At 42.1% G+C, this 15,417-nt stretch overlaps 1 protein-coding gene across 6 annotated transcripts in view; it reads left to right on the plus strand.

The window, feature by feature from the left end:
* MEIS2 (Meis homeobox 2) overlaps nt 1-15,417 on the plus strand; it is an 82,832-nt gene that overhangs the window by 50,258 nt on the left and 17,157 nt on the right. For all 6 annotated transcript variants that reach the window (XM_053475639.1, XM_053475641.1, XM_053475640.1 and 3 more), the window contains exon 9: nt 15,232-15,308. In XM_053475639.1, coding sequence (XP_053331614.1) covers nt 15,232-15,308 — 77 coding nt within the window. The remainder of the gene's footprint in view (nt 1-15,231; nt 15,309-15,417) is intronic.

Below are 15,417 nucleotides of genomic sequence, written 5' to 3' on the forward strand. Positions count from 1 at the left end.
GCAAGGCAGCCACTTTATATCAGCAGTCCATTTAATCTGCAATTTTATTTTGTGCATTAGAAATTCGCTGCAAAGCGCTCTGAGCTCCTACCTAGATAAACATAATGGCTTCATTGATTTCCGAGACGGAGTGACTTAAATATAATATGCGGGGTTGATTTTTACCGTCGTGCCTTAAATAAATTGTGTATTTAAATGGACTGCGAGGGGGAGATGGTGTGTGTGTGTCTGGTGCTTTAACTGAACAGCAGCCAATAGAAAGCTGTGAATGCATATAGCAGGTTGCAGCGCAATATGCTGTGTGAGATCCAGCTGGACAGCCTAAATTACACCCTGCCCCCGTGAACATGCGCACCTTCATTATGGATTAACTAAAAAAAGCCTATCGCATATGCCACCATAATGCTTAGTGAGGTTACACAAACCAGGAACATCATGACAATGCTACTGGACAGAAGGTGTTTCTCGCAGGGAGGTATGGGTTAAATCAATGTAGAGTTACAGGACAGCAGGAGCTGAGTGGATGTTAGTATGTGTGTGTGCGCGCATGAATGTGTGTGTGCGTGCATGAATGTGTGTGTATAGATAGATAGATATAGACATTCATCTATACACACGGGGCATAACAAATTCCAGGACAGGCAGTCACAGAAAAATAGAATGTGACGGCAGAACAATTCAGTCCGTGTCTGCTCCTTTTTCCGGATGTAAATGATGTAATCAGTAGTCGTTCTCGTCTTAGATTCAGGTTGGCCATACGCCTTTCTAATGCATGTTTAAATTCTGTTGCTTGTATTAGCCTCCACCACTGCTGCTGGGAGGCTGTTCCACTTATCTACTTATTGATCTTATTGTCTGCATCAGCAAGTTGCCACTCAATTCATTTAAGTATATTTCAAAAGTAACTTGGTCTTCATCTAAGCACCATAAAACCTTTGTAGTTATAAAAAAAATAATAATGTAAATACTGGTTTCATCCCTTTCTATTAGCTATTTTAATTGTATTTATACGTTTCTTTCACCCCAGAATCCCAGCTCACGTTAATATGAACAGCTTCTCTGGAGCACGTGCGCTCAACTGTCTGTTCAACCTGCGTGTTCCAACTCAAATGGGTTTCAGAAAAAAAACACTAAAAATAAATAAAAACCAGATGTGTGTGTTTAACTTGTTGAGAACCAGCCGGGCAAGTTCCATGGACCGCTATGGGTTAAGCCTGACCAGCAGGACATGCGTCCCCCAGCCCATTACAGCCTATTTCGAGAGCGATATATATACTGGTTTAATTGGTTTCTGCCATCTTTTACAACCAGCGCGTGGTAATGCCGGGTCCCGAAACTGAGACCGAGGACTGCGGCTCTACGCGGTCAGAGTCTTTGTTTCTATGAGCAGGGCCCTCCTTACCCGTTTCTGGAAGTCAAGATGTTTACTAATTGTACACCGCTGCGGAATATGATGGCGCTATAGAAATAAATAATAATAATAATAATAATAATAATAATAATACAGAGTACCTGTAATGCCCCCGGGTTGGGTACATGACCACAGAATGGAGCAGAAACACAAAACAAAATGAAGGCTGTTGCCTGTGTGTTGGCTGGTGGCAGACGCTACAGTAATTAATCATGCCTGTCCGAGCCTCTCTGTAACCTGAAGCTGCCTCCCCAGTGTGTCTGGATAGCAGCCGTCTTCAAAGGACACCTAACAGCCCCAGATCACTCATAGGTAGAGCTGCCAAAAATGCTCGGCCTGTCCCTGTTTAACCCTGTCTGTGTCATGTCAAAAAAGTCCGATCCCTGCGGCCATTGGATGAATTTATGTTGGCGAAGTGAGGTCTGTATATATTCAAAATTAAAAAACGGACACCTACAGTCACACATTTTTGAAAGTCTTTTAATTAAAGAAATGAAGTGGATCAGCAGAAACAATCCATAAATAAGCCACTCCAGAATTGCACTACAGTTGCTCTTTCCTGGTAGAATGCAAGCTCAGAGGGTGCAGGATTTTAATCTTAATGCGGCGTCCAGATCATACAAATCTTACTGTGTAATCTCACAAACCTTATTGGATCATCCACAGCGAATGACATCACCACATCATCTCGTGATGCAATAGAGTGCCAGGAACTAGCTCATAGCCTCTTCTTGCACACGTTTCCTCCGTCATGTTTTCAGGATCTCCTTTGGACACAGGAAAGGGCCCTCTACAACCCTCCGGATCCTTTCAGAACGGAAACCCCAGAGCTTCCCACATCATGGAGCAATGTCCACTCATTAACCCTGTCACCTCTGCATCAATGTCAATCCTTTCTCTTTGTTCGGAAAGTGTTAAAAAAAAAAAATATATAACCAGGTTGTCGAGAAGTAAAAATTGTTTGAAAATCTATCCCTCCCCTGTTGTTTTGGTCAGTTACAGTTTCAAACGAGCCATTAATAAATCATGAAACCTCATGTAAAACGATGATGCTTAAATGTCACGGCTGAGGCTGCCGTGGAACGTTAGCCCTGCTCCAGCCGTTAATTTTCATTTAATTTTTTAAAGTTTGCACCCGCGAGATGTTTCTGGAGCCTGGCTGCCGGTCCTCGGCTGGTTGGAAGGGTTACTCCGGTATGGTTCACATACATGGTTTAGCTCTGAAACTGAATTAGAGGGACCTAGCGCTAGGTACTTATGACATCACTCCGACGCAACATGGAAGACGCAAACCAAAATTAAACAATACTGTAAAATGTTATGCGATGAAATATTATATTTTAAATCATCAATTATACAGAGAAAACACTATATTTCCAGCTATGCCAGCTTCCCGTACCCACTGCCAAATACCCAGTGTCAGGTTAACCTGTTCAGCGCTGTTGGGTGAGCCATGCTTAGTGTAATTGGCATGTAAACAGGGTCGGCTCAATATTTTAATGTCAAACTAGTAAAATATTAAGGCAATCCCGATAATAATGATACACATCCCAAAGCTTTAGATGGCATTATCTGTCCAACAATGTAGTGGGATCCCTGAACTTGATTTGTTGGCGCGTCTCTTAAACACTATTTTACGGCTCTGTTGCTTCCTAAGCTTCTTATAGTATGTGTTTTTGAAATGTTTAGTGTGGCCCTCAAAAGCTCATAAGCCGCTTGATAAGCCAGCGACGTGATAAAAATGACATGACAGCAGACGTCAGTACCACCAGGGCCTTCCTGCGCAGCCGGGGCCTTCCTGCGCAGTCGGGGCCTTCCTGCGCAGCCGGGGCCCTCCTGCACCACCAGGACCCTCCTGCGCTGCCGGGGCCCTCCTACACCGCCAGGGCGTACGCTAAGCCCCACGTCGCCGCAGCTCTGTAGGACACAGTATGGCAGCTGTTTGTATTGATGTTGTGTTCTCAACCTGTTTGCGGACACCTGCTCTCCGCGGAGCTGTCAGGCGGTATCGCAGCTGTTTATGTTGTGAGACTCTTCTGTTAAACAGCGGTTTCTTAAACAAACGCCTCTCACGGCACTTAAACGGCGCTGTTTGTTCACTGTGGTTTGGAGGCCGACGGTTCACACTTATGGATTCAGATAAAGACAGAATAAGCTGCACTTCACCTCATAAAACAAGCTTTTCACCGCCACACCTGAGGGATTAGCTTTTTTTTTTTTTTTTAGGTGTGTTTGAGGGGTGTTTACAGGGTTAAACCGTGAGCAGAGGAGAAATGGCACTCACGGTTATAGGGGAGGGGTGCGGAGAGGCACAGTAACAAATACTTTTTTATTCTTTATTACCGAAAGTTGCGTTATTGTGTTTAGGTTACGGTTTGTAAAGTGTGCCGTACGCGTGGGTACGAGCAGCTCACGAGAAAAGCAGATGGGCCGTGCGTCTGAGGTCTCCGCTTCTCTGATTTCGCAGCATTGCCACGGGAACATTCACATAAGTGATTTACCGGTTCGAGTGCGGAGTTTAATTGCTCATTGCACGAGCGTGGTAATGGCTGACCGTAGGCTCACCAGCTGTTATGGATCATTTAGCTGAGCATCATGGGAACTGTAGTCCACAACAGCTGAAGCTCCGTCATTGCAGTTTGTAGCTTAGGCATTCGTTGTCCACATTTAAAAGGGGGGAGAAATGTTAGAACAAGAGGCCATAGTCTACAACAATGCGGTCAGAGGTTTATGTGGGTTTCTGAGAAGGTGAGAGATAAGTGGAATTTAAACATGCGTGTGACTATCCTGAATCTAAGGTGTAGATGCCCGCACACTTCGCATGCACCACTTCATACAATCACAACAAACTGAACCGCACACCAACGTAGATCTGACAGCATACACACGAGCCGTTAACACGGTGCTCTTGGGCGTCCCCTTGGACGGTAACCAGGTTAGTGGAGGGAACCTCAGCACCACGACCTGCCCCTCCTCCCCTGATGAGTATCTTAACTGTGTTTACAAAGGACCCAAATATGAGAACCATTTCAGAAATGCAGGTACTCGGATTACCTGCAGCTCCTGAATCCCCGGCTCGGACGTTCCTCCAGACATTAGATGTGATTGTACTGGAGATGGTTTATACGGCTTGAAATTGACATGCGGTGCACAATTACGTCAATCACTCGATGATGCTAAATTCACTAGTTAAAAATGTCTATAACTTGTGTTTTAGATTTCTGTAAAAACTTTAAAGAACTTCATAGAAGCCAAGAGTGAGTGCTGGCAGTCTGTGGCAGAGCCAGTTTTATATGATCAATTCATCCCTGAAGTTCTCGCCCTTCTCCTCGTCCACCCTTAACAGGCTGTCTGTGCCTATCAATAACTATCAGCAACTCAACAAATCGGGAGAAATAACATAAAACACATTAGGTGTGTTTATAATGCATATTTTAAGCTGTAATTCTGATGACATAAGTCTAGATTCTCAATAAGTGGCATATCCTCCTTAAAGTGCGACTTACCCATAATGTAAACTTAAATTCCATAATCCGTGATGGTCCACAGAACAACGTTCACCACCTATGTATTTAATTATAGAGAATTAAATATCTAAAAAACATGCTCTACAACGTGATTAGTGTTAGCATGTGTCTGCGTGCCATAATGGCCATCATGCTTGGCCGTACCCTGATCCATATATATCACTTTATAAAAAGTTTATATCACATTTCTACAAATCCCGCGAAACATCTCAGACCTGAGCCACCCTTAACGTATAGTAAAGTATTAGATACAGCAAGGATATATCGCAGTGTAGGACACCTGAACCGGTGGAGATAATTATTTTTTTTAAAAAAATATTGCTGCCCTGCCCTTTGCACGGGAATCTGCTCAGACATGTTAAATGACTTGTTTTTCCCCCCTCGTGAAATGTTTACATGTTATGTATTGTGTGGAAGAGATCCCCTGACCGTACAGATATCATTAAATTATTGGGGGTTGAGATGTGGGATGGTCATGAAACCCTATAGCTGTAATTCCAGGCTGTGTGTCAGACCGTGCTGTGTTTTCCCTGCTTGGCTTAGCAAGGTCGTTCCACTAAAGTTTTTACATAAAAACCCTGCACCTGAACACAACGCGCCTCGCGTCTGGGGTCCTAACGTTACACAGCTACATTTTATTTTATAAAAATAGTGCTGTCTGCAAAAAACAATACTGTCTGCGCTTCTCACCCTAATAAAGTTGGCAATAGTGCTGTCTGTACCTAATAATAATAATAATAAATTATTATTTTATTTTTTATTTTAGTAAGCAAGCTGTTATAAATAGTTTGTTTTGGGAGCATCTGGGTAAATATTTACATCCGAAAAACAAATTATAAAAGTAACATATCCTGATTTATGTTTTTAAAATGCAACATTAACAATTACCTCAAGTAAAAAAAATAAAAAAATAAATAAAAAAAAAATCAATCCAGGTGGCATGTCTGCTTTAAAACTGGTGCCGTACCAATACAAATTATTATTATTAAGCAGAAAAAATTACATTTTTTTTTTATTAATGTAATTAATAAATAATTCTACATTTAAATAATACAATTATTAATTATTATTACTGTTATTATTTTAGCGTGAAATTGGTCTGAAGACATTGTGAGCAGGAATAAATTTGCCATGACTCAAAAATGATTTCCGGGAAAGGTTTGGGTAGCATAAAGTGGTTGGAAAGATTACTATTCGTATTAGTTGTAAAAGTGTCATATTCAGTAGAGTAATTGGAACAACACCTTAGAGATAAAATTGTTATATTTGCTGACGATTAATACTCGCCTTCTTTTTGCCGATCGTGCACAGACTTTCACCTCGCTCGGATGCTGGAGCGCAGAGCACGATGTATCTTCTTGCCAAGGGCCAACACGCTTTTTAATGGTGTGACTCCATCTTTCCTTGGGCCATTGCAAATGTAACCTCACGACTATATTGAGCTAAAGTAACCGTCAATGTTCTTTTTATTGGACATGCTTCATATAGTGCGATAAGATTATGGGCAACCATTGAGGTTGTTAGGGAGAATTTAACATGCTCCCGATGTGCAATGAAGGATTGTTAATTGTGTAGATGCCAAAAGAAGAGATCATTGAATTGAGCGATCTTCAAGAGTCAGCCCTGAGTAGATATATGGATACCTGCGCGTGAAATATTATTCAACCGGGGGATTAAGTGAACTTTTAAAACTGCATATATCAAAGGAAAATTATAGGCCGCTGATTTATGGCGCCTCTTATGCGCAATTTTTACTCCAAAGATCAAAAATTGCACTTTTGAAAAAGGCAGAGGGTCGGCAATTTCCCCAAAAAGTGTTGATTTGATTAATCAGTTTCACAGTAATATTTCCCAAGGGTAGATAATGACTGCATGGCCATTACAAGTTTCCTAATATAATTGTGGATTCAGAAGAATTATAACATTTGTTTTAGAATAATCTTGCTTTTTTTCTGGGGTATTTTTGGGGGGGATTGAAAAGGATTTGTATTGTATGTCATTTGAGAAGAGGTTGCGAAGATTCGATACCTTATGGTTTGCTTAAGCCATGCGAGACGCGACAAGAATGTAGCGGGGGGGGGGTCCAGGTAGACCTTCAGGTGGGATTAGATTTAGAGATAAAAGAAGACACTCTACTTTTTGTCTTTTCTTTTTTCTTTTTTTTCTTCCGTGTACTTTGCGGCTTTCCGATGGGCCGAGAGACGACGGCTAATGGTTGCTGGAGGTGGTGACAGGATAGGTCATGAAAGGATCCTTGTAATATCATATTACCTTGGCTAATGGCCAGAGGGTCAACGGAAGAATCCGACAGACAGGACAAAAGACAACAGGCAGGTTTATCTCTTCCAGCGTGTCACTCTGCATTGTATAGGTAGGAATTCTTTAAAGCTCAGTGCTTTTAGAAAAAAAAAAGGCCTCTTTTCCTGTGTATAATCCTACAGCGCCCCTCGCATAACTAGGTGAAGCTCCATAATCTTCTTTCAGAAGACTTAATGCCCCAGGTCCTATTGAAAAAGGGTTAGCGTGTAAAGTGTGCCGCACTTATCTTTTGCCATATGTTATCTACTGGCTTTCCACCCTCTGTGGAAGTTATTAATCAGCAGACATTTTTTTTGCCGATGTTCCGTGTCTTGAAGAAGTTGCGTGTCTACACCTAGAACCAGACACCTAGAACTTTATCTGATCCTCACTCGTACACAAACTTGGTGTCGTTGGAGAGGTTGCCGCAAAGAGCTAGCTTGGGGCAATAGCTCAAGGCACACGCTTTTCAGCCGAGACCCTTCAAGCCGTCGTCTTACGGAGTACAGTGGCATTTACCGTGTGATCTGCAGGAGACACATTCGATGTCACGTTCGAAGCACGCAGTACACTTAGATTTCCAAGCCTGGATCCGACAGCCTACGGGCTCTTTATTTTCAGGAAGGCTCCGTCTCTCTCTGTAGACCATTCTGCAACATATGTTGTCGAGCACACACTACTTAGGCGGTTTAGCTTCTCGCCCTAAGCAGATTAACCTTTTATGTATTCTTTTGGTTTAAACCACCAGCACAGTGTAATAACTGCACACATTGTGAAATAATACTATGTAGTTGTGTAAAGTTACATATGAAGTCGATTCCCTGAAGTTTTTTGGGTTTACGTTTATGAACGATCTTGTTTACGAATAAGCATTTCCTAGATGCATTTAATATGTATTAGATGTGTTCCTGCGGGGGTGATATCTGACCTCCGGCTGACCTTCGGGAGGTGCCCAATACTAGAGCAGCAAACAGAGGTTAGAGGTCACCATGTTCTCTCCATGCCCGGGCCTGCGCAATGTTCAGGCTGTTGGAACCCAGCCATCCTCTCGGTAATTAAAAATAAAAATGAAGGGTGTGTTAATAACACCCCAAGCGATGGTTGCATTTCTAACCTTTGTCGTGGTGCATGCTGGGAACAGAGCTTGTGCTTTAATGCGAAAAAGATATGCTGTGTGTTTGGGTTCTAGAGGAAGGAATATGGTTTGTCGTGATGGACCATACCAAGTTCATTCTTCTTAAGTAAACACTTTAGGGCTTTCTTCTTCTTTATTTGGTAAATGGGCAAAATTCTGAGTTATCAAGGTACCTGTCCGTTGTAGCGCGTCCTTTCCTACCGTCTCTTTTATCCACAAAAAATGTAATGAATAAAATTGTGTCAGAGAATGAGTAGAATCTAATAATGTGATGAATGAGGGACAAGGGACAATACTTAAGTCACGCTCACCGTGGCTGAGTTTTTCTGCGCTGGGCACAGCGTGAGGATGGAAAGGGTTAATGTAGAGTAGTAGATGTTAGGAGACCTCGATTAAGTGGAGTCCTGCCCTTTGCTTTCAGTGGCAAGCAACAATGGATGTCAAGAAGCAGAGGGCACAGAAGGTTTATCAACAAAGGGCTAGAATCCAAATGAGCAGTAACTCCTGCTGCCTGGGGACACCTGGAGTCTGCACGTTGCACAACCTCAGCACTTCTCACGCTCCCGCTTCCCTGCGCAGGCAGAAAATTAACCCGCTTTAAGCCAGGAGCTTGCATTCCAGAAACAAGCCCAAAATTGAACCTTTCTGGTCTGTGTAAAATACTCATTTCTCGCTACTGTCCCCAACAGGGCGATCACCTCTGGGTTGCGAGCGAATGAGCAGAAATCCTGCAGCCTGGAGCGGCATGAAGGGTATGAGGTGGGTAGTGGGGACAGGCCGGTGATGTCCGGGCTCCAGACAGGTTTTTGGGTACAGGGCTCTCAGTATTCATCACATGATAGGAACTGCAGTTTATGCCGAAGAGCCATAGGCACAGATTATTGCGAGCTTAGGTTTAACATAGAAACACAGAATGTAATAGCAGATAAGAACCATAGAGTCTGCTCATTTCTTTTTGCTTTAAAGGCTCAACCCTTAATCAGTCCTTGGTCTTGTCTTCGCTTAGCTTAGCTTCAGGAGCCATATGCCTTTCCTGTGCATTTACCACTTCTGCTGGAAAGCTGTTCCATTTACCATCCACCCTCTCTTCCTTACATTACATCTAAGGCTCTGACCCTCTACTTTGAGACTATGACCTCTTGTCCTAACATTTCTCCTCCTTGGACATAAACTTCTCTTCTGTAATCTTTCTATCACATCCCCTCTCTCTTCTTTCCACGGTTACACATTGAGATCCACCGGTCTTTCCTGATATTTTGGAGATGGGGGTCTCCATAATGGCTCGATGAGCTACCCGGCCTTGAAAGCCCACACTTCCGACAGCCGCTGGAAGTTCCGCATCGCATGTGAGCGCTGGGCAATTTCCCAAGCGCTGTTTATTTTGAGTGCAGAGCAATTTGTTTTCCGTGAAGTATTGTGCAGAGCGCCTCATGCTCCGCCGAGTAAACGTTGTATGGAATCGCTAGCGTAGTTCAAGGCTAGCATGTGCTGAGTGCAGCAGCGCGTCCGCTATAAAGTGCTGCTATGGCTGTTCCTGCTGCTGAAACGAAGCCTCCTCTGGGAGGCTGCAGTTTCCTGCTCACACTTCCCTTATGCACTTCTTCTCTCCGCCTAATGAACTCTCAAACCAGGTTACCAGCAGAGACCGGTTCAAAGATTAAGTGACATTTAATACAGCCCGGTTTCATTTCATTTACACATACAAACAAGCAAAAATAATTGTGTTTAGATCCAACTCTACTCTCATATTAACCATTGGGAATATCCTCACGTCTCCCTTATTGCGTGTCGTTCAATTATAGTGTGTGTATATATATATATATATATATATATATATATATATATATATATATATATATATATATATATATATATATATAATATATTTATAATATGTATATTGTGTATATAAATAAATATAATTATATATATTTATATACACAAATTTATTGTATGCAATAAAATGGTTTAAATGGGTTAAGGTGGACTTCATTTTCGGGATTACCCAAGATAAAAATGGTTCTGCCGGTCAGATATTTAGGACGCGAGATGCTTACAGTAAGGCCTGCCGGACTCTGGAGGGAATACAGGTTTCTAGTAATGAGCTTTTAAAAGTGCAGGTTCCCGCAAAAGGTACTGAGGCATTAAAGGAACGCCATGTGATAACGTAACTCCTGGGACTGCGTAATGGCCTAACCACCATGCTCCTGTAGGAGCTTTCAGACACAACGGGAACATTACTGGGTTAGAGAAAGAAGACTCTTAAAACGTTAAGTGAAAAGGCAGACATGGCATGGGGAAAATCCATCCAAAATGTAAATTGTGTTTCATGATATATATAAGAAGTGTAGAGAATACATTTTTTTAAAAAAAATGGTGCCCAACAATGTTGAAACCATGAAATTTCCCTTGTTTGGTGAACAAAAAAAAAAACTATTTAATCTTTATATTACACCCTTTTATCATAACCGATTATGTATCATTCAGAACTTTTTGCAGGGGACACTTAACTGTCATGTGACACAAAAGTAGGCACTGATAGGTTGTTGCCATAGAAGCTGAAAAGGCTTCTTAAACTTTTTTGTTGATTAAAACCTTTAGGAAATTATATATAGGACAGAATATATAGGTTAAATTATATCTATCTCTATCTATCTATCTCTATCTATCTATCTCTATCTATCTATCTATCTCTATCTATCTATCTATCTCTATCTATCTATCTATCTATCTCTATCTATCTATCTATCTCTATCTATCTATCTCTATCTATCTATCTCTATCTATCTATCTCTATCTATCTATCTCTATCTATCTATCTCTAGCTATCTATCTCTATCTATCTATCTCTCTATCTCTATCTATCTATCTCTCTATCTCTATCTATCTCTATCTATCTCTATCTATCTCTATCTATCTCTATCTATCTCTATCTATCTCTATCTATCTCTATATATATATATATATATATATATATATATATATATATATATATATATATATATATATATACACATACACATACACACACACACACACACACACACACACACCATAAAATAAATCCTCGGAAGCTCTCGGGCAGAGGTGTTAAAACTGAGCGTGAGACTCAGGAAGGTGAGCTGTTAAGTATAACCTCTTTAGGGGCCAGGGACTCGTACCAGGGTTGATAAAGGCACATCTATTTATTTATATTTCGGAAGAACAGCCCAGCACGCAGCAGATGGCTTCCTGTTAAATATTTAAAACCTGTTTTACCCATATACCTCTGTGTGTGGAGACACTTTCCTCCGAGTGCTTTATATCGCTAATTAATTTAATTACGCCCACGCTGATCGCGCATTCCCATATTTTGCATTATAATCTGTAATACGCAATGTGGCTTCCCACAAGGCCTATTGATGTGCGATCGTTCCACCCTCTGCCATGTGGGTATAAAAAAAGTTACGCGTGTTCACGTGTATTAGAATCTACAGTGATACTGTATATGCGGCTTTAACCTCTTAAACACCAGCGATTCCCAGAAGCTCCAAGGGGGTTTGGTTTAAGAAGTGGCTCTGGAGCAAAGTGGTCATAGCTTGTACTTGAATGTTCCTGCTCATTGAGTCATCCCATTGGTTGCTATGGGGAAAATACCACTTTTCCAACTTTTCAGAATAATTTTTTTAATAAATAATCCATGACGTGTCATGGTGGAAGCCATTGTTACGATACGCATCCAGTATGTGTGTTTTTGAGTTTTTTTGGGCAGCAGAGTGAACAAGGTCTCTGCAGAAGGATCACAAAGAACTTTGTTGACCTTGTTTAGTCCTCAACGGCTCTAATCTGTTAACACAAACATATATTACTGTGTTTTTAAGAATTGCGCCCAGGTCATGTTTTGTTAGTACGAGTTCCAACACTAAAACAACCGTAAATAAGCTCTGCTGGAATCACAGTCCTAAGGGTTAAGTTATCCTGATCCTTTGGCTAGCCCAATTTGTCTTTGAACTTTCTAGGTTCTAGAGGGCTTTGGTTGCACACTGTCCTGGTATACACATGGTTCAACACACAAAGTAATAGGTACATGACAGTTGTTTTGGTGGCAAAGGTCTTTATTTCCAGGAAAGCTTGTGTTCTGGATTGAGCCCCGAGTTGATGGATGGATTTAGATCCCTCATAATACAGCAGTTAGAAATTCCAGAATACATTTGGTGTATATCGAGTTTAGTTTTGGTCTCTGTGGACAATTCCAGAATACATTTGGTGTACATTGAATATAGTTTTGGTCTCTGTGGACAATTCCAGAATACATTTGGTGCACACTGTCTATATGTTTGGTCTTGGTCAAAGGTTATAAATAGCAGAGCAATGAGCGTTCCTCAAAGGGCAGATATGTTCGTTTGTCGGGGAATTCCGCAGCCTGAGAAAGAATCCAGTCTTTTTAGGAAATCCATATTTCCCATTGAGAGTTTGTTTAGCGCACAGTGTAGGGCAGGGCAGCCATGTTTACATTGTGTGCCGACTGACCAGTGTTTATGAAGCTGTTCTGTTTATACAACGAGCGGCTAGAAGGGGCCACCAGCCACTTATCAGCCTGTTTATACAAATCCATTAGCACTGCTTTGTACACGTATGTAACGTTATTAAAGCATGCCTAGCAACGACGCAAACGGCCAAAGAGGGAAACTAGAGCCTATCTCATGTGTTCTCGCAATGCCATACTGGAAGAGTACTAAAGCAGATCCAGCACTAACTAAGATTATTTTATAAGATTTAGAAAAAAACAAAAAGATGACTTTGGATGTGGAACGTATGACGGCTATTCTGACAAACAATACAACAGAGCCGTTAAAGAACCTCATTACTACAAAAAATAATAATATTAAGTATATTAAGGAGGCAGCTTCCTAAACATTGTATGCATGGTCATTGCAAGGTACAAAAAATATCGGACCTTCGGTGACAAACATAACCACAGCCTTCTCCTGGATCATAAGCAACCCGTTTATGATGAGTGTGAGTGTGTGTGAGTGTGTGTCATTGAGTGTTAGTCTTGCCGGTCTTGCTGTTGGTATTTAAATGCATTTTTTTGCCGTTATTGTTCTACTCTTTTTGTCCTCCTGAATACTGTGTGGTATTGTGTGTGGCAGGACGAGCCCACTTGGATCTTGAGTGTCCTCAGCACACATCTAATAAGAGATTAGTAGCTGGACTGCCAGACACCCCATCTATCATCGTTCTCCCGCCAGAGTATTTTTGAGGGAACCCTGGATGAGTTAAATCCCAGTGGCTTCTCGTCCTGAGTAGAAGGCGGCAATGGGATCCAAGTTTATTCTTCGGAGAATCAACAAGAAGCTTCTGTTACTGAGCTCAGAACTAGTTAACAGCTTTGTACTGTGTCAGCGGATGAAATTACCATACACCCCCTTCCCTAAACGATGTCCTCGGCCAATTAAGGTCCCTTTTCTTTAGGCAGTTGGAGGCTCTCTTTTCCCAGCCACCCCGTGATGGTGATGAGTTGGGCTTCTCATTCATTATCTCCATTACCGCCAGGAGAATAGGTGGCAGTGGCATTGTTGGGAGTTGTCTGCGGGTTAGGGGTAGCATTTATCACGCAGTCTGTTCACAGCCCCTGACGGTTGAGCTCTGATGGGGCAGAATGAGTGCGAGCGCACCCCATGCAAATGACTTACGCCGGGGCCTCCCCATGTCCCCTGCTCGTTGCTCCTGCTTGGGCCGGGGGACTATTAGTGGTTTTGATAACAGCGAGGAGGTCATTAGCAGCGTGGGCAGGCGGGGAGGAGGGGCAGAGGAGGGGGGCTGACATCGGGAAAAAAAAAAAGCCTTGGTATAATTACATGGATTCAATAGAGAGGCTGCTGAGGAAGCCAAAAAATTGTCAGCACCCAGCAATCAGTAAAAATGTATTTTCATTTTATCCTTAACCCATATTAACTCGACATTATCATCTTTCTATGTTAACATTTGCAGAATATTAAAAGCCGGCAGCATGAATACAAACAGAGTTAACCCCGTCGTGCGACTGGGCCAGTTCTCGGGCGATTGTCCTCTGTTCTCCAAGTGACAGCAGCCACATCACACAATCTAGAACCATTCTGTATCATTAGTCGCAATTACATACTATTACACCCCACTCTGCATCACAAATTGCATCCTGGTATCTTTTTATTTTTTTCTTCTTCTTTTTTTTTTCTGGAAGCCCCAATATCTATGCATTTGGCAGGCAAACAATGAGCTGTTGGTTTTAGTTTCTATCCGGCTGTGCTTGAGTGAGGGGTGGGGGCTCTGTTTATAACCCATAGAATTGCTGCCCATCCTTGCTAATTCCTTCATAGAAGCGGAAAAAAGTTTGCTTGGTGCTGAATGGCTGTTATTTATTGTTCGACTTGGGCTAATGTATTGGCAATGGAGCATTCCAGCCTGGGTAAACAGTGCAGTACAAACACCGCGTATGGGACTTCGGTGGCCTTTCACAGAACCGTGTTACAGGAGCACCAAGGAGACTCGCTGTCCCTCTCGTGATTATTGCTCGTCTTTGGATCACCTGCAACTCTTTCCACACAGGGCCTAGCGAGCACACAAAAAACACAAAGGGCGATAGTTATATGGCTTAAAAGTGGGGCATTACAGTAATGGAGTTGAACGGGGCTTGGGGATGGAATTTCTCCTTCTTTCTAAGTGCTTCACCTATTAAACTTAAATTATTGGTTCTAATGAGTGCTGATCTCTAATGGAAATGGACTTTATTATATGTTGGCCCTGTAAACCTCCACCATCTTCCATTACGTATATCGTTAGATATGAACGTATTTGGGTCTCTTTTTTTTTAATAACTCACTTTCTCTTCTATATTGCAGCATCCATACCCCTCAGAAGAGCAGAAGAAGCAGTTAGCACAGGACACAGGACTGACTATTCTGCAAGTTAACAACTGGTGAGTGACCAAAGAACTGCGCTCTGTGATGGGAACCCGGGTTGGGTGGTCAGTAAGGAAGCTTTGGAGATCAGAGGACTCAGCTAGCAGACACATCTCCGTCGGAGCC

Source organism: Spea bombifrons, chromosome 9 (assembly GCF_027358695.1).
Source record: "Spea bombifrons isolate aSpeBom1 chromosome 9, aSpeBom1.2.pri, whole genome shotgun sequence".
NCBI lineage: Eukaryota > Metazoa > Chordata > Amphibia > Anura > Pelobatidae > Spea > Spea bombifrons.